Source organism: Remersonia thermophila, chromosome 4 (genome assembly GCF_042764415.1).
Source record: "Remersonia thermophila strain ATCC 22073 chromosome 4, whole genome shotgun sequence".
NCBI classification, from domain to species: Eukaryota; Fungi; Ascomycota; class Sordariomycetes; order Sordariales; family Chaetomiaceae; genus Remersonia; species Remersonia thermophila.
In genome coordinates, this window is record NC_092220.1 from 3,262,917 (window position 1) to 3,282,409 (window position 19,493).

General features: G+C 61.2%; 3 protein-coding genes across 3 annotated transcripts; 1 reads left to right on the top strand and 2 right to left on the bottom strand.

The window, feature by feature from the left end:
* Positions 1–813: 813 nt before the first annotated feature.
* On the bottom strand, positions 814–1,946 carry VTJ83DRAFT_5061 (uncharacterized protein; the record flags this gene model as incomplete). Its single annotated transcript, XM_071011620.1, has 3 exons — positions 814–1,057; positions 1,119–1,676; positions 1,750–1,946. 3 exons carry the CDS (start codon positions 1,944–1,946, stop codon positions 814–816), a joined length of 999 nt encoding a protein of 332 aa, XP_070866511.1.
* A 7,669-nt stretch (positions 1,947–9,615) lies between these two features.
* VTJ83DRAFT_5062 (uncharacterized protein) lies at positions 9,616–13,357 on the top strand (the record flags this gene model as incomplete). Its single annotated transcript, XM_071011621.1, has 2 exons — positions 9,616–10,006; positions 10,110–13,357. 2 exons carry the CDS (start codon positions 9,616–9,618, stop codon positions 13,355–13,357), a joined length of 3,639 nt encoding a protein of 1,212 aa, XP_070866512.1.
* Positions 13,358–15,411: 2,054 nt separating this feature from the next.
* On the bottom strand, positions 15,412–18,686 carry VTJ83DRAFT_5063 (uncharacterized protein; the record flags this gene model as incomplete). Its single annotated transcript, XM_071011622.1, has 4 exons — positions 15,412–17,696; positions 17,785–18,144; positions 18,229–18,356; positions 18,523–18,686. 4 exons carry the CDS (start codon positions 18,684–18,686, stop codon positions 15,412–15,414), a joined length of 2,937 nt encoding a protein of 978 aa, XP_070866513.1.
* Positions 18,687–19,493: the final 807 nt, after the last annotated feature.

The following is a 19,493-nucleotide window of genomic DNA, read 5'->3' on the forward strand; positions in this document are numbered from 1 at the left end:
TCTGACTGACTTGATCCAGTCTCCCTCGCTCACCATAGCAACCAACAGCCTTCCAACCATCTCGGTCCCGGAGGGAGCGAGCTGCAGCAACCTGGAACGTGCATGCCGGGCAGGACGAGTCGGCTTGACGGCGCCGGACCCGACGGCCTTCCGACGTGTTGGTGGTGAGTTTTCGAGGTACCAAGGAGAGTGCGCTCCATTGCAGGAAGGGCGCACAACACTCGCTCTGGTGTACCTTTCTCCTAAAGCGTCCTGGTCTCGCCCAAGGTTCTTCTCATCGGGCATCGAGAAACGGTGTGGAAAAGAGCGGGTATATCTGAAGAAGCGTAGAAGGCGTCTAGATGCGGTCGGGTTCGTGGCGTTGTGCGTATGCTGGGTTCGTGGCGGTGGCTCGCGCAGAGCGTTCCTGGACCCTCCGAAAGCCTGGACGCTGGAGGGGAGGGGTTTTCAGGGTGGCTGGCGAGAAACCCCTCTCGTGCGGGCGGCGGCCTTGTCGGCCGAGGAGCTGAGACGCTCGGCGGGCGATACCGGACCGAAAACCAAGCCGGGCAAGTTTCATGACGAGTGATGAGGTTCATATGCTGGCTGAGAAGCGATGGTGAATGAATTGACAGCTCCCAGGGGAATAATGCAAGAGGAAAAAGAAAACGCAGAAAGGAAAAGGACATGGTTCGTTTCCCACCAACCCCCTGGAGCCGCCCCTGACCGTGGTCTTTTTCCAAGCGTCATCCCAGCAGCCCGCACAATCCCAGCGGCTCCAGCGTGGCATGAGACAAGATCAAAGCTCGCGGCGCTCTCGACTCCCTGGCCGTCCTACTGCTTGAGCTTCAAGTTTTGGAGCCGATCCTGGACGCTCTTTACGAGTTCGGGATCGGGTTCCGGCTCCACCTTGCGCGGCGTAAGCCTCTCGACCTTGGGGTGCGAGCATTTGGGGCATGAGACTTCGGCGGCGGGGGGTATCGAGAATTTGTGCTTGCACTCGGGGCACTGATAATGGCCGATCCTGGTGCCCAGCGCGTCCCCGGGGTAGCCGTACGGGTACTTGTCCTTCTTGGGACTGCGTCGCAAGGCATTAGCAGACGAGCTAGAACGGGATGGCATGAAAGGGGGGGGCTTACGGATCCCGAGGGCAGTCGGTGCAGCGGACATGCTGGCAGCCTTCGCACGTCTTGCCGTTCAAAAAGAGCTTTCCGCAGGTGCAGCACGTCCTCCGGATGCGCTGGCGGGGCTTCCGGTAGTAGAGGTCCTGGCCGCCCGTCTTGGCCGGGCGCTTGATGACGATCTTCTTGGGGTTCGGATCCCAGTCGGGAACGATGGGCTGATGCTCGGCGCGCTCCTTGAGGATGGCGGCCCTCTTCTTGCGGCTCTCCTCCTTTTGGGCCTCGGTGCGCTTCGACGGCACGCGCTTGCACTGCTTGCAGCGCTGATGCTTGCACTTGGCGCACTCCTTGGAGATGCCGAACGACGAGTTGCAGACGTGGCAATAATAGTGAACGCGCATCTTGATGGGCTTTTCGACGCGCAGGACGTCGCCCTCGGTCGAGTACCACGTGCTCGGGAGCTCCAGGCCGAACTGTTCACCGAGCTTCTTGGCCCGCTCCGCAAAGAGCTCCGACCTGGGGACCTTGGTGGCCTCGACGGCCACGGGAGCAGCCTCGGTGGGCGGTGCGGGAGTGCTGTGGCATGCCAGTCAGATATCCAGCGGTAGATTCAACAGGAAACAAAAAAAAGGAAGTCGACCGGGCATACCTCGTCGAGGCTTCCGCTTCGGCAGGCGCACTGGTCGTCGGGGCGGCCTTCAAGCCGAGCGTCGAAAGCCGGCGGCGAGACTGGTCGGCCTTCTTCAGGACAACCGTCTTCATCCTCGACAAAACCTTTCCCAGGCCCTTCTTCTCCTTCTCCTTCCCCTTCTGCGGGGGAGGCCCGCCCTGCGCTGGAGAGCTCATGATGCCTGAGATCTGCGGTGGTGGTGTTTGGTGATGGCGGTGATGGTTGTCGTAGTAGGAGGTGTTCCCTCAGAGAAGCGAGGTCGTCGAGACGAGGCGGATCAGCTCGCACGACGCCTAGGCGATATGAATGGGCGACAAGACGGCCGTCGTGTAGGATGGGCGATGTGGCAGGCGGCAGGCGGCGCCGCGACGGGATGGAGACGTAGCGATAGAGCCTCGTCTCAGCTGGTCGGGCGTGCTCCGTGGAACCCCCCGTTCGGGTCGTACGAGGCGGGTTGCCGTTCTTTTGACAGATGCGACTGATAAAACCCCGTCGCAGCTGGTCCAAGTTGTTGAGGTGTCGAGGTTTGGCTACCGAGAGCCGGGAACCTAAAGGGTGGGAAGAGAAAGGAGACAAGGAAGGCCAGGTCTCGGGAAGGGGAGCGAGACACCGTTGAGGAAGTGGGAAAGGTGAAGTCGAGGCGAGAGGAGCAGAGCGGAGAAGGCCAGGCGGACCCGACCTGGGCAACTTAGCTACCGGGCTCAAGGTTGCGTGGTGCGAGAAAGTGCCAGGCTAGGCCAGGCCAGGATAGGCGTCACCAACAGGAAGTCTTGCATTCCAAGAGTCCCCACGCCTGGAAACGAAGCGGCGGGTGCAGCGCGCTAACCTTAGCGTGGCTACTTCGAGGTAGGTTGACAGGAGAGGCAAGGTCCACGCCCCAATGGGGGAAACGGGGGAACGGGGCAACGAGGTTCGGGGGGGAAGCAGCAGGTCCTGGCCGGTTAGCGTTGGGAGCCAAGCGATTTCTTCAGAGGCCCGGCAGCCCGGTCGGCCATCACCAGACGCCCAGGTGTTCCACGCAGGTGCCCAGCCGCTGGACGCACGCCACTTATCATCAATAGCGCCTGCAGCTAAGGCCGACAACACCCAAGCTCCGCATGCTCAATTCTATGCTCGTTCGCTGCTGTGCGAACCACGTCTGAAGCCCCGGCAGCCTGGAGCCTGCCCGGCCTGGTAATACTATAGAGACAACCAGAGAGCTACGGTCTCGCGTGCGGGTTCGTTGTGTGCTGCACACGGGAACACGGGCGGTGTTCCAGCGAACCAGTTCGCCACGCGGTCCAGGATGATGGTGGTCCAATGCGACGGTCCCGGCGCGGCGGAAGGGGACGGCCACTGCTGGTTCCGGGGGGGGGTATCTCATAGGTCAACCCGCACGGTGCTGACGATGAGCGTCCACAGTACCCAACCCTGCGCAGAAATTAAAAAAAAAAAAAGTAAGAAATTAACAAAACCCTCGCCTCGTGAGGTACGTAATGAATTATCACCCAAACACAAAAGACGCCAACAAAGCCGGTGCGATGGGAGTCGTGGCGTCCATGACCCGTTAACAGCCCACGGCATGTCGGTGGCGTTTTTCCGTCGCATAAGAGGAACAACGCGAATGGCCAGGCTTTCTCCCAAGCGTCACCAACAAAAAAGAGGAGAAGGGGGAGAGGGAGCAAGAATCCCGGTTGCTTGGACTCGGGTGGGCCTCTGACCACACAAAACCCGCCGGAACCCACCTGCTCAAGGCTGGCGGGACCAGTCACCTCGCTTGCCTTTCCCTTGGAAAGACCCTTCGGTGGATGCTGCGGGGAAACCGGGTGCCAAGCCAAGACATTCCATTTGGGAAACTCGACCACCCGGGGGCCTCAGGCCAAACCGCATCGAGGAGCATCCAAGAGTGGGGCTCGCGACAGCGCACCAACCACGGCCGCTAGAAACAGCAGGCACAGAGTACCGCCAGCCAGGTCGGCCCCACCATGGGACGTTGGACTTGACGTTGCACAAAAGTTTCATTCCGTCCATCCCGTCGCTGGTTGGTTCTCGTGCGACCTTTCCAGGGGGTGGGGCACAAATGAAAACACGAAATGCCTGCCTTTACCAACCACCGCCATCATCACACACCCGGCCCGAAAGGCCAACACCGCGTGCTTCGTATGTATGTATGTACGGCGTACACAGTAGTGTATGCATACACTGCTCTTCGGACCACCTGACTAGGGCCACGCAGCGATAACGATAAACGCAACTGCTCCAGCAACATGCAGCCGATACCATCCCTGGCGTTGTTGCGCCTTTCGCATGGGTTGTTGGAATGGCTCCTGACAAGCCCCCCGAGATGAAAGCCTTCGATGTTGTGTTGTGCCGGGTGGTTCCAGGGTCAATCCAAGGACCCCAAAACCTGACGGGATCCGGCACAACACAAGCAGTCGAGCCTTGGTGAAGGCCAACGCAGGAAGCCATGAGGGCTTTGCGGCCGTCTTGCCGTCAGCCAACGACTACCACCTGGGGCGGGGGAAAACCACATCCCCGTTCTCGCCCCCAGACACGCCGCTGACCGAACTCAGCGACGTGCAGCACCGGTTCTGCAGTTGCCAGGTCGTCGACCACCGCACAGTCACATCCGCCCTTCACCACAAAATCCGTGCGAGGATGCCTAGTAAGCAATCTGGAAGCCATACCACCGGCACGGCTCAAAGATGAGATGGCGGCACGGCAGTCTTCCACGAGCCCCAGGTCAGGAGGCTGGTGCTCCCCCCATGTTGCACGACGGCAAGCAGATCAGAGGACAATCAATTCCCTTCACGCAGCTGATCCAGCAAAAAAAACCCATCGGTAGGGTCTCAGATTGCGCCACAGATTGCCCATCCAGGCCTGTATCCCGACGCCGGATAAATCGCGTCCCAGTTGAGCGGGCCTTTTTGCGCTCCCTACCGTACTGCGTATAGTTAGCTATCAGCCTGCTGCGCGATTTCCCGCCGGAACCTCGGATCCGGACGGGCCCCATTCTCAACCTCGAGTCTGAAGACAACACGCCATTCCCATCAAGACTTGTCCGTTCCTAATGTAAAACCCGTGGGATGATACCGACCTGTGGGATGGCTCCGCCCCGGCATTCTTTCGTGTGGCCCCCTCTTACCCCCCCCCCCCCTTCTAGAGCGGGTCTCTCGGGCGGTCGGCCTCGCTTCACGGAGCTGAAGCCAGCTATCGACCTTGGGTCCCAGGGCCTACCTGAGGGCCAACATATCAGGACAACGCCAGCAAACCTCGTTTTTTTTTTTTTTTTTTTTACCAGCGGGAATCGATTCGACCTGCGATCCGCCGTCAGACGACAAGCTGAGCAGCGAATTGTTCGGCTCAAGCTCGTCACCATTTCGCATCTTTGGGGGATGCGCAGCGAGTCAGGCAATAGTTAACCTGACTAGGCATGATCTGCCTCCCCGTCCACCAGGGGTTGATGATTTGCTGGCACCGTTCATGAGACAACAGAGCATCGCGGTCGCTATCATGGGCCCTTGCCAGAAACCCCTTCTTCGCCCGAGGTTGTATTTTCTCGCGTTTACCACATACTACTGTGTATACGTACGGAGGAGCCGTCGGCGATTGTGCAACAGATGCACACGACGGGGGCCCCGGTTCCTCGGACGACCTCCATCTGCAGGCACGGGCGGGTGGGTTGGTTTTTGCGCACGTGCTAAATTCTTCAGCAAAGCTCGTCGGTGGCTTCTCCCTGAGCCCAAGCTGTCCGGTCCGAAGCGGTCTGGGCCTCCACCTGTTCCAAGGCAATGTTCCAGGCTGCTTTCACCGCTTTCGCGTCCTCCTCCCTCCCCTGAGCGCTGGTGATCTGCGCCGTTCTTGGCCGATTCGCTCGGTGTATCGAACCTCCAGGAGACCCAGTCTCGGAGCTGCTCCAGGATACGGCTCAGCGAGCCCACGCCAATCTAATGGATCGCGGGGGGGGGGGGGGGGTTGTTTTAGTCGTGTACATACGCAGTATGTATGTATACCGACCAAGCGGTGAAACTGCACTATTGGGCCGAAACCCGATGAGGCGGACGGACGGACACTGTCTGCCATGCCATGCCAGATTTCTCAACGCAGGCAGTAACTAGTACGTATGTACAAGTATAGTACGTAAAGGCCAACAACCAAACACTTTCAAACCAACAAGTTTGGTGGTGTTGACCCCTCCTCTGTTTTCCTCCCCTTCTTACCGCGGGCCGGAAAGTCACAGAGGCGCATCCGCCCGCCGTCTCCCGATAGCCTCCCATTCGCGGGGTTGTGACCGGATGTCGTGGTTAGCTTCCCCGCCCGGGTTATGCGTCTTGGCTGCGGCGAACAGATGCATTTTTGCTGCCGCTAACCTTGTTGATGCGGTTGCTGCCGAGGCCAGTGTTACTTGGATTGTTGTTGTTGTTGTTGTTGTTGGTGGTGGTGGTGGTGGTGGTGGTGCTGCTGCTGCTGCTGCTGCTGCTACTGGATGCTGCTCCGGCAAGGCTCGCGTCACCTAGCGTAGGCAGTTGGTGCGAGAAGAAACATGGTGCGGGGACGATGCCGAGTTGGGGCCATCTGCCGCCTTTCGCTGTTGCAGAACTCGCAGAGAAACAAAAAAGTTGCCCCTACGCGCCGGCCAGGGTGGCTGGTGATGCGTACTGTACTGCGTATCGCACACCATGGTAGAAGGAACGTCTTGCTCGCCTTTACGTCTTCACTAGAGATCTGGTGATGACGTTGTTTGTTGTCGTCGTTGACCGCCTTCAAGGGCATCCCTTGTTTTCTGGACTCCACCATCCCGGCGCTAGGCAACGGGCCGCTCGGGCCCCCCAGCTGATCTCGAAATCCACACCCACCCTCTCGTTTTTTCCATTCGCCTTCTCCTCTTCCTTCTCCCGCGCATGGCATTTTCGCCATTTCTTCACTTGGGACGAAAGGGCGCCGGGATCCGGGTGAACAAGGGGCACCGATGATGGAAAAGGCGAACACAACTCTCTCCCACTTTGACCCCTTCCTCTCTGTAACATCGTAGCCTCCGTGGCGACAGCGACGAGTTCCCCGTCCTTCTTCGCGCCCAATCGGAAATGCCGTCGCCGCTGCCGGCTCTTGCTTCCCCGTCCCCTGCCGAGGTGGTGGTGCTGTCTCGTGCGTGACCAGCGTTTCGTCAACGCCATTGCCGCGTGGGCAAGGTGGAAAGTTGGGGGTCACGTCGCCTCCGCCATGGGGGCGAGCGGTTGCGTTGCGGTTGCGTTGGATGTTTCTTGCTTGCATGGATCGTTTCGTCTCCGCTCGCGGGCATCAGAGGCCCGCTCTGTGGCTCTGTGGATCTCTCTCCCTCTTCCTCTCTCTCTTTCTCTCTCTCTCTCGGGCCCGAACTCCCATCCCCCCCTGGCCCGATGGCCGATGTCTGGCCTGATGGCCCACCTCCAACAGGTTCGGACGAAACATGGCCATTTCGCTCAGAGAGGCCCTGTCAAGGGAACACAACATGAACGCAACCTTGTTGGAGGTTTTTTTGCTGGGGGAGCCAGCGATCATCTGTCCACTGGCCCGCTCGGCACGACCCGTCTCCCGCCGCACCGCTGCCGTTCCCAGATGAGGGAGGTCGTGGTACCTCGGACAGCGGCAAGAATTCCGTGGTATGACGACAGGATGTTTCGACAAGATGAAGTAGGGGACAACCACCCCGCCTCCACACACGCAAACGCACACATACTATACACACATACTGCTACGCACACCCCTTTACTATACGTGTGTACGTATGTATGCGTGTAAAGTATGTCCGCGCACTGGGTCGTGTGTTTAAACCATGAGGTTGTGTTGTTTCTCGTGATGATTGTGATGGACCCCGTTCGTCTCCGTCTCGCGTTGCAGTGTTTCACGGCAATTGCGTCGGCTCTGAGACGCCCCCTCTCCCCTTGTCGCTGGAGAACGAAACCGTTGCAAAGTATGCACACGGGCAGGACTGGCTCAACGTCCGCGAGCTCCATGTTACACAACAACGGTTTCCCTCCTTGATGGTTCATGCTCCTCGCCCAAATCCCGCTTGGGGAGGCAATATCATAACCACATCGAGCCTAGTACGCTTGCGCCACGGCGCCAGATGGGCAGATGTAGTCGCGCGTGTTCGCATGCATGCATCTCACCGAGAGACAAGTACGAACGAAGTAGATGTACTACTACTATACACTATTTTCGAGGGAGCGTGCACAAGCCAAACAGACAGCAACGGCCTGCCTGGGCTGGGCGATAGGTTTGCCTGCGCCACCTCTGCTAACTCACCGCAGATTGAGACGGCAGCGAAGAGGGCCCGGGTCTGTCATAACGAGCATACTGCGTATGTGCTAACGTTACCTAGGTCGCCAACCACAGCACGCAGGACGCCCCGTGCTCTCGTCATCCCCCCCCTTATGCACCACATGTCGAGCCATCCCTCTTTGGGGCCGTCTTCCTGGGCTCCGCAATGCGACCGGGAGTTCCCTTTTCATCTCGGACGGCGACCATCAGGAAGTTTGGGGAGAGGCGAGGCATCCCAGGCACCCCGTCCAGGTGTGGGCGTGCGGGCAGACTGGATAACTATAGTACATAGTTAGAGCACGCCACTCCCATACGCTACGCCCCTCCCATGCCAACAACGTCGTTAGAAGCCCACGACTTCACATGCCTCAAGAACACCCCCTCCTTCTTCCCCTCCAGCAAGATGCGACAGGAGAAAATAGACATTTGCACCGCTAGCAAGGGTGCATACCACACTAGTTGGCTCTTATGCTATCGACGGTGCCACCGGGGATGGGATCCGTCGCAATTTTCGTGTTCCCTCCCGGATGGTGATCCGAAAGATGAACCAGGCCCCTGGTCCTGGCTCATCACGGCGGAGGGGAGAGAGAGAGAGAGAGAGAGGGTTCGCCGGCAGCGTGGCTTGAGCGTCTCTTGGCTCGCTCGTCGATAACGAACTACGCAGTAGTTACCTACATACAGAGCGAGCGGGGATTCCGGATTCCGGAGCGCATAAACGGGACATCCCCTAAGCCGCGACAGTTGGCGTCGCCAGCCACGGGCTTGCATGAGCGGAAGGGCAGCGTTCTCTGCGTCGTCTGCACATGTCCTACGGTTCGCAGGGCAGGCTCCCTCTCCTTGGCCTCGGTTTCGGTTCGTGAGACGAGGACAAAACAGCCACGCGGCGAGCGGCGCTTCAAGCAGGCCTTCTCTTTTGGCGCGGCCCCTCGAGGCTTTCATGCTGGGCGTCGTTCCGCTTCTCACTTCCTGTAGCGTATAGTAGACGGGGGTTCACTTGTTTGATGTCCGCATAGAGTGAATCTTGGGAAGTCGACCACGACACGCCAAGTTGCTCTAGCGCCATGAACGAGCTCCAACCGGTCGAGATAGCGTCTTGTGTTGATGTTCCCCCCCATGAGAAATGAAAATGCCATTGTCAAGGCCAAGAGCTGGGCTGCCCAAAGCGGAACGGCAGCATGAACCCGAACCCTGACTAGGGCACGTGGCAGCCGTTCCCGGAAAACCCTGAGTGGACCAAACCACGTCACGACAAGACACGAATGAGGAGGAAGGATTTTGACCTTTCAATCCCTTGTCTCTCTAGTAGTACACTTGATTCAGCACCCTGCAGCAAGCAAAGCGCACCATTGACCGATCCAGAAACTGCTTCAAAAAAAAGGCCAACGCGATAACTACACTACTAGTATTCAGCAAGAAAGAGAGAGAGAGAGAGGGACCGAAAGTGACCCTCGCAGAGCATACCCCCCCCCCCCCGCGTCCGTCACCGAGCCGACGCTTGCCAACGCTGTGCACACCGAGTTGCACAGCGGACATCGCCGAGTCCCCGAGCTCAGCCAACGAAACTTTATGCAATCAGGCCCGCCCGAGTCTCCCAGTCGCGACGTCGAGCCAACCGACATCCCCGCTAGCCCATCCAACACCGCACAACATGGCTCCGGTCACTCTCGCCCAGACCTGCCACATGTTGGCTCCCCGCTGCGCGTCCGAGGCCCGTGTTCGGATGCCCTGCTGCGCGGCGGGGGCGGACCGGCGTCGGCCCAGCCCCTTGACGGGTTAAACAACGACGCCGAGGACAAGGTCGCCGCAGCTCCTCACGGGATCCTCGCTGGCCATCGCATCGCCGAGTACGAAAGGGCCGCCCTCTCGTCGGCCCCGCGCAGCTCGCGGCCAGCCCCGGTCGTCAAGGCGGCTGCTGCCTCTTCCCCTCCGGGCGTCCAGCTGACCGATCTTCCGAACGGTGCGTCATCGTCGTTGTTGTGGTGGTGGTTGCCGCACGCAAAGCTCGGGTTGCGGGGCTCTTCTGCTGGGGGCGGTTGGTGGCTAACGTCGGAACCCCGCAGAGATCCTCACCCAAATCTTGTCCCACCTGCATCCCGACTCGCATGGCGCCGTGGCGCTGCTCTCGAAGCGCTTCTACGCCCTCGTCACCACTCCGTATGCCTGGAGGGCGGCTTTCTTGCGCTACTTTGCCGGTCAGAACTCGGTCGCCGGCCATGTCCAGGCCGCCGGGCCGGCGCGGGAGAAACCCAGGCCGGACCTCATCCGGTCCGAAGCCCGCTACTTCACGCGCCTCACGCCGCTGGCCTCGTGGCGCAGCGAGTACCTGCTCCGGACCCGCCTCCTGCGGAGCGTCGTCCGTGGCCGGCCGGGCAACGTCGGCCCTTCGGCTCGCCCCAGCCAGTCCGGAAAGAAGGCCCAGGCCGTCCTGACGTACAACCCCAAGCTTCCCTGGATGACCAGCCACCTCGATGCCGACTTCGCCGGCGGCAAGAAGGGCCCGAGGGTCATCCATGGGACGCGCGATCTGGGCGTGGCCACCTTCAGCGATCCCACCACGGGCAGAGTCGAGAAGTGGGGGCTCGACGACCCCTTCTCCTTTCGGCAGCTCGACGAGGTGTTTCCAAACTTGGCCTTCTACGGCGCTGGCGAGGGTCCGGCCGCGGTCCCCAACGTCATGGACGTGAGCCAGCAGTACGGCTTCGTCGCCGGCGAGGGCTTCCCCGGCGGCCGCGTGTACTACAAGGCGACCGCGCAGCTGCGTGGTCGCTATCTCGGAGGCGATCGCGGCATCGCCGACGCCATCCCCGAGATCCCAAAGATCCCGGAGCTGACGGATGCCGTCAGCTGCGTCTGGATTGCAAAATCGTCGGCGGTGCCCTCGACGACGCAGTCCATGGTCGGCATCATGGCCGGATCGACGCTCGGCGTCGTGACGACCTATGCTATTAGCCAGGACGCAACCAGACCGCGCTACGCCGTCGGCGACATGACGGCTCGCTGGGTCCTCAGCCCCGGCGTGCCCATCGTTGATATCAAGGTCGATGACCAGTACAGCCTGCGGCGCAAGTCGCTTCGGCGCGTCTGGGCTGTCGCTCTCAATGCCCTCGGCGAGGTGTTTTACCTCACCGACCCGCCGGTGCCGCCCGCCCACAAGCCCAAGCCCGAAGAGCGTGTCAAGGACGCCTGGGAGGCGGGCCGATCCGTCTTTTGGGAGCTGATTGAGTCGACCCGGCGCACGGAGTGGCCGGACGAATCTGGAAACAACGTCGTTGCCGGGTCCTACTCTCCGAGATCCTCCGGATGCGCCATGAACTTGAGCCTCGAGCAGATCGCCGCCGAGTCCAGGGAGATTGAGCACTTCTTCCGGTACTCCCCGGCGCACTTCAGACGAGTCTGTCGAGGCTGGGACATGCTCCGCAGACTCGAGGTGGACTTTGCTGCTGGCGGCGAGAACGGCGCCGGCGCCGGCGGCGAGTCGATCGTCGTCATCACCTGCGGCAGCGAAGAGGGCCTTCCTCCCTCCGTTCGCAGGTTTGTGAGGGCTGACCGATCCGTCAAGGGTCTCTCAGGGGGTCTGACCCCGACGGCGCAGGTCATCACCATTGGCCACCGGTCCATCTTTGGCGGGGATTCCGTCACCGAAGGCCATGGGCCTGCCCTCGCAACCGACGGCAACGTCAATGGCGTCTCGCCCTTGGGTTCCGGCGCCAGCACCCCGCAGCTTGGATTCGTCCCCGGCACACTCGAAGCCGAGGAGTGGCGGGCTGGCGAGTTTGCGCTCCCCCACGGCCCGACCATGGAGATCACGGCCAGCGCCATCGACATGTCTACGTTTGCGACCATGGCGGCCTTCGAGGATCCCCTGCTCACATTCTCGCCCGCATCTAGCACGCCGGCCACCCCGACGTCGAAGCAAGCCACCGGCGAGATCCCCGGGCGTCGTGCCCGCCTGCTGGCGATCGGCACCAACGCTGGCTCGGTCGTTGTCTGGAACATGCGTGACACGGAATCGCCGGCGCGCCCGGTCAGGATCATCCAGACGGATTCGCCAGAGGTCACAGCCCTCGCCGTGTCGGCGCTCTACATCGTCCACGGCGGCAGCGACAGCCTCGTGCAGGCCTGGGACCCGCTGGCCTCGTCGCTCGAGCCGATCCGCACCGTCAACGCCAAGTCGTCTGGCCGCATCCCGCGCCACCTGCTCAACACGGCACCGGCGCTGCAAGAAGCCGATCTCTTCTCGGTCCGATGCATCGTCCTGGATCCGGACGCGACCCTCCTCCGCGGCGTCCTCGCCTGCGGCACCTACGTTCGGTTCTGGTCGTACAGCACCACCAGGCAAGGGCCCGGCCGCAAGCGCCGGCTCCGCCATTCGGACATCCACGGCCGCCTCGCCAGCCGCCGCAACAACAGCACCGTCTCGAGCTACATCGCCGCCGAGGAGGCCGAGATGCGCCGCGAGCAGGAGCACCGCTCCCGCGAGCTCGAGCGCCTGAGGAAGCGCTTCGGCGTGGGGCTGGCAGAGCTCACCGAGGAAGAGGCGCTGCAGTACGCTCAGATGATCTCCGAGGAAAGCTTCGCGTTGGACGAGCTGCGTCGCTCGAGCGCCAGCGATGCCGCCGAGACCGCGTCTTCGGCGGGCAGCACGACCACCACGGCCACGGCCATGACGGACGCGGTCATGCCGCCCGAGGCTGGCCTGTCGGGCGCGAAGCTCGGTTCCACCTGGCCGGTTGGCTCGTCGTCCGGCCCCTCCCCACTTGAGACGAACCCGCCGGTGACGGATGCCGATGCCAATGCCGACGCCGACTACGAGGCGCAGCTTCAGATGGCCATCCGTCTTTCCCTGATGGAGGGCGCGGCCAACGGCACCGCCAATGGCAGCGGCAGCTCCGACCCCTCTCCGTCGGCTGGCAGCAGCAGCAGCAGCAGCAGCAGCAGCAGCAGAAACAACCTGCCTCTGTCCCAGGCGGACGCCGGGTTCCCCATCGCGGTCAGAACCAAGCCCGCCAAAAAGAAGGGCGGATACGGCAGCCAACTCTGGGAGGCGCCGTCGCCGTCGTCGTCGTCGTTTACGGACCTACCCTCCGCGCCCGCCGGCTCGGCGCTCTCGGCCTCCATCGGAGTCAACGAGGATGACGACCTGGCGCTCGCGCTGAGGCTGAGCCTGGAGGAGGAAGAGGCCCGCCAGGCGAGGCTCAGGGAGGAAGAAGAAGAACAGGTGCTCCGCGCGGTCCGGGATGCGGATGAGTTCCCTCCTCTGGAGGCTACGGCTAGCGGGAAGGGGAAGGGGAAGGGGAAGGCGGTGTGAGGCCGATGGCAGACGGGGAACGTGGTTGCGTTGTTTGCTTTGCTTCGCTACACTTTGATTCGTCGTGCCATGGCTTATAGATGGATGGATGGGAGCGTCATTGGTCTTCTTCCCCATCTCTCCGTCTGCTGGGTTGGTTTGGCCTTTCGGTGCCGTTTTTGTGGCCTTCACCTTTTTTTGTCTGTCCTCTTGGAGGAGGGGGGGATTCCCGTTTAGTTCGCTGATAGTTATGGTTGATCAACAATGCCCAGCGGGCGATCCTTGAAGCTGTCTTGATCGGAACGGTTGGGGTGGTCTCTCTTGAGCTTGTCTCATTTCGTGACGATCAACCCTGAACGCGTGACCCCCGTTCCGTATACGTTCTTTGAGTGCCCACCCATCCATCCCATCCATTTCCATGTCTCTGATGCCTTGCCCTCCTCCGGCCTGGCTTAGATCGTCCAAACCGTTGTTGGTTTCGTCAAGAGCAGCAGCAGCAGCCAACAGCAGCAGCAGTCTTCAACAGGAAAGGCGTCCTGCGGTTACCTCCCCCCCCCCCCTTTTTCCGCACACTCCTTTCCTTACGGAGATGGATGGGTGGATGATGGATGGAATGGGATGGGATGGACGGGATCAAACGATCATGCGTTTGCTCGTCACACAGACACACACAGACACACACACAGACACACGGCGTTCTCTTTCTTGTGGGACGCCCCTCCGATGGAAGAAGACGAGACGAGGGTCCCGATTGGAAGAGGGGTTTTCACCTTTTCTCTCTCTCTCTCGCCACACATGCGCGCACACGCAGAGATCGCACGAGAGAGAGGGAGCGAGAGCGAAGGAGAGCGAAAAAGAGAGAGAGAGAGAGAGAGGAGAGAGAAAGGGAGACAGACTCTGCCCTGCTGATGAATCAACTCGCAACGCATCCGACCTCCGCGGCTTTCCTTCCCCCCCTCCCTTTTCTCCCCTTTTCCCCTGTTCCCTTGTTCCCCTGTTCCCCTCCACCCCCTCCACCCACCCTCCGTTGACCGTGAGCTCTCGACGAACGACAAGACAAAAGGAAGCGGTGAACGCCGTCCTGGATGGGGACATGGGGGCAGAACGGATGGCCTGCGCAAACCAGGCCTGGAGATGGGCCGGGCGCGATCAGCTGCCTTGCATGTCACCGAGGCCTCCGTCTCCCGCCCGCGGGCGTGCCGAGCGGGTGCCGAACCCTGAAGCCATCTCGATGGCCGAAATCCCCGAGGCGGTGGGGTCGTGGCGACAGATAGGTTTGTAAGCAGAGACACGGAGCCTGTCGAAGACTGGCAGGATGACGTTTGGTGAAACACGCTGGCCCATCTCCATGGGGATTTGGCATGGTGGTGGAGATGGCCTGACCCCCGGAACCTTGAACAAACCTCCTCCTCCCCATGGGAAGGGGGCGCGGCGGGGGGTTGGTTACTGTGTACACAGTACATGCACGTCGTTCGTTAGATGGAAGGATTCACGCAGTCTCCTCCCCGTCTCGCGAGCTAGCCCATCCCAAGGGACCGTTTTCTTGGTGGATTGTCGATGGTGAGATTCGTCTGCCATGGTCTACTACTACTACTACTAGTACTACTACAACCACCACTGCGATACTTCCCTGGGTTGCCCATCTCCGACACTGGGCACCTCCTCCATGGCACAGCAGCAGGTTGCCATCCGCTCGAAACCAAGCGCCGCCATAAAGACTGATGATATTACACGTACATTTCGGAAAACAACAATGAAGGTGGGATGACCGATAGGGTGTCTTAAAAGATTGTCCAAAAAAACAATAATCAAAATTCCGCTTCCTAACCAACCCCAGACCGCCCCGCCCTCTGTGTTTCGTTTCGCCCAGGCCAGCTGACACATACATTTTGCTCCCGGATTCATGTCCCCAAAAAACAACAGCTAAAACTCCCCAACTCCGCGCTGGTATTAAACCCGAGAATAGAAAGAGAGGAGGAAGGAAAATCAACCAATCACGGCTGTGGTATATTATCATCGTGTCGCGCCAAAGTTCCCGCAAACAGGAAAAAGATTCCCCGGCAAGACAGATGATTTTAGATGTTTCCTCTTGGGTCGTCTTCCCAACTGTACCGCTTCTCGGCCACCTGGGGAACGTGGATAAGCTCCGAGCCGGCCTCGATGCGCTCCATGCTACGGGGAGTGCGAGGCATGTCGCCGTCCCGGCTCTCACCATTGTCTTGGCCACCCACCGCCACAGACAGCTGAACAGGCGAGCGGCCTTGCTCGTCTCCCCCCACCGTCACGGACGGCGGGAAAAATGAGACGGGCGAGACGGGCGAGACGGGCGAGATGGGTGAGACGGGAGAGCGGTTGCCCTCGTCTCCTGCCACCGCGGTAGGCTGGACTGGAGCGCCTTCTGTTTGGAGGAGGATGGTCTCCTCCACCGTGTAGTTGCTGCCAAGGGTGGACGTCGAGCCCTGGGTGGGTGACCGCTGGCGGCGCGGAGATCGAGGAAGCGGCAGGTTCTGGGCCTGTAGATAGACCTGCCCCTCGTCGGCTGGCGAGGATGGAGCCGGGGCTGGGGCAACGATGCGCGGTACCGACCGCCGCGCGCGCGGGAACTGGAGGTTGTCTGGCAGCGGCCCCAAGCACACCACGCGCGACGAGTCGATGGGCGTTCGTTGGACGGATGGCGAGGGTAGCGGCAGCGTCATGGAGGGGCGCAGAGAGGTGGGAGACCCGCTGGAGCCCGAGTTGGTCAGGGACGAGGGAGCATAGGTGTGTGGCAGGTGGGCGGAATGCGGAGATTGGGGCGAGATGGGCGGGAGCGGTGAGACGGGCGAGTTGGGATTGGATCCGGATCCGTGGGAAGGCGCTTGGAGGTACTGGGAAGGCGGCATGACCGCCATGGGCGAGGGAAGGTCGAAGCCGCGCGTCCAGTCACCGTGAGGCGTCATGGGCGAAGGCAGGGTCCCCGGGATGGAGCTGCTGTTGGCGTACGTGGGAGACGACGCCGGCGACGGGTCGTCGGACGGTCGGTAGTGAGGAACCGGGCTGACGTCCTGGGCCGACTTTTCCTGGCCCGCCCCCGGAAGGGGCGTGTCGCTTGGCGTGTAGCTAGGCACCGGTCCTTGCATCTTGCGGTGGAGCTTCCGCTGGGTGATCTCATACTGGGTCAGATCTTGGCCGGCTTCCAGGACAATGTCGGTGTCATCGTCGTCTCCGAGGTCGCGGCTGTCGAGCTCCACGGGCTCCAGGGGAACATCCAGCTCGAATATCTGCTGGTCCCGGTCGGCCGCCACCTCGACGGCGCCGTCTCTTGGCTCCATCTCGTTGGCCGCGGGCTTTCTGGATCGCTTCCTCCGGATCATCTTGGTGAACATGCGCTTGACCGGGCTCCTGGGCTCCCCGTCCTCCTCGACCTCCACCTTCTCGGCCATCCCGACTTGGGAGTGGTCCTTGTTTTCCTCCTCCTGGCCGGCCTCCACCGCAGACTTGGACTTGCGCTTCCGGATGAGGAAGAACCACACGACGAGGGCGGCGATGCTGCCCACGATGAAGGCGCCAATGATGGTTCCCGTCTTTTGCCCGGCGTTGAGCCCGCCGCCGCCAGCGGAGTCTTCCGGGTCGGCGTGGTACCCCCGGTACGGGCTGTTGGGAGGTCGGGTGATGGCTTCGAGCGAGTAATTCTTGCCCGCATTGTCCGGGAACCGAGCCTGGTGAAGCGAGAAGGTGGACCTGTCGTAGCTGGTGATCATGTAGGCCTCCTGCATAAAGGCGCGGCCGATGATGTACTGGTTGCCGTTCACCTCGGGGGTCGATCGCCTCAGGGGAAAGTACGGCACGCTCGAGTCGTAAAACTTGATGACGTTCCGGAACGGGTAGCGGAGGAGCTGGGCGAAAGCCGCCGACGGGAACGTGATGTTGACGACCCCGGGGGCGCTCAGGGGCTGGCCAAAATTGTCGGCGTTCTCGTAGCTCGAGACGCTAAAGGTGAAGGACAGCGACGTGCCGTTCAACCAGGACGCGTACTGGGCGCCGTCGTTGAACACGTAGAGGGCCAAGTCCTCCCTCCACGTCGGGTTCAAGGCGGCGGCAAAGCGCTCGCACACGTCGGTCGGGAGCCAGAGGAAGGGCGTCGACGTATCGATGACGGCGATGATGGAGTCGTCCATGGTCACGAGCTGGTGCGACGCCGAGGTCCAGTTCTTGGTGGGTGCCTGGTCCATGCTCGGAACGTGAGCCGTGACTCCGCGGAGCCGCACCTGAGGCGCATGGGTCACGGGTTCCAGGGCGAACTTGATGTCGTGAGGCTGGAAGCGCAGCGTGTCGTAGCCTCCCAAGGTAAGCGACGCCACGGTGCCTTTTTTCTGGCCATCTAAGGGGGGGGGGGGGGGACACCTGTCAGCAAAAATACGCCGAATGGCCGCGCACGCGCGACGGCGCCACATGGACCAACAACTTACCATTGCGGTAGTAGGCACCTGCCGTGTACCCGAAGCTATGGCTAGGGATGGTGCCGTACGTCTCGACAAGCTGTGAGATGAACGGGTTCGTCACGTTCGAGCCGAACTTGCCCGGGGTGACGCCGACGCCGATGAAGCCCTGGTAGTAGTTTGTGTCGTTGATGGCGGCGACCAGGGCGCCTTGAACGGCGGTGGTGTGGCGGATGACGGTGTTGACAAAGGCGATGGATTCCAAGCCGTAATCCCCGTTTCCCTGCATGCCCGTGTAGTTCATGCCCAGCTGCCAGGTCCCCAGCGAGCGCCACGATTGAGACACTTTATGGTTGAATACGCCGCCGCGGGCGTCGATGCACAGCTGGACTGCGACACACTCGTTTTAGCATGAGGCGGTGGCATGGGTCGAGCGGCCTGTGCTGGGCGCGACACGATCGATCGGGCACTCACCTGGGGTACAGCCGCCGGACGAGACGACCCATATCTCTGAGAGGACGGTGGCGACTGTCAGGTAGACGATCTGGGCGGGAGAGCCGACGAAGAAGGAGAAGTGAGACCAGGTGCCGTCGATGCCGTACCTGAGAAGCCGGTCAACGGATTGCCACGGAGAGAGAGAGAGAGAGAGAGAGAGAGAGAGAGAGAGAGAGAGAGAGAGAGAGAGAGAGAGAGAGAGAGAGAGGAAGCGGCAGATAAAACCATCCTGCCCAGGAGCCGAGAGGAGGATGCGCTAGGGGATTGACATACCACTCGCCGGAGGGCTGGATCCAAAGCGGGGTGGCGGCTGGAGACTCGGAATCGGTGGCAGCCGGATCGGCGATGGCGGCCACGAGGCGCGCCGTGAAGAACAGCAGGAGCAGAGCGTCACGGACAGCGACGGCGGCGGCGGTGCCGGGGCAGGGTAACCGCATTGTTGTGGCAGCACCCGGGCCAGAGGTTGCGCGACGGCCGGGCGATCTGTTACCAGAGGAAGGGTCCCGGGACGCTGGCGCGGCCGTTTCGGCGTGCCATGAGCTGTGGAGGAGAAGGAGGAGGAGGAAGAGGAGGAGAAGGCGTGGTCAGCGAGAAGGTGAATCGACGGGCGTGCGTAGCAGGGCGCAAAAGCACAGAGTCAGGCCGGGAGTGGATCGAGGAGATGGGTCAGGGCTGCGTCGATGACGAAGGGGAGCCGAGTCCTGTTGTCTCCTCTCACTTCATGCAACCCGACCCGCGGCCAGCCACGACGGGACAAGGTGTGTGGTGATGATGGTAGCAAATGTGGTGGTGATGGCGGTGTTGTGGTGACAGCGAACGCAGCGATTGGCTTCGTACGATGGCGGAGAGAAAGGCCTGGACGGGGGAGCAGCCAGCTGTGCGCTCGGCTGGACGTGGTGTCCTCGTCCTGCGCCTTGAAGCCTGTGCGTGCCTGTTTTGCTTGTATCGGTTGTCTGCGGCCTCGACTGGGAATCGTCACGGCAGGCCGGCAACACAAGGAGACAGCAAAAACCACGGCGACGGCGACGACGAGCGGGATTGGGGGTTGGGAGGGAGGAAGGGTGTGCAAAACGGCGGCCCAGGCATGCAGGTGCAAGCAGCAGCGTCTCGTGGAACGAAGAATGCAACGGTAGGGAAAACACCACCACAGAAAGGGCCAAAACGGACCCGTTTTTTTTTTTGGACGAACAGAGGTAAGAGACCCGAGATTTGAACGTGAATGTGTCTCGCCTACCTGAAAAAGC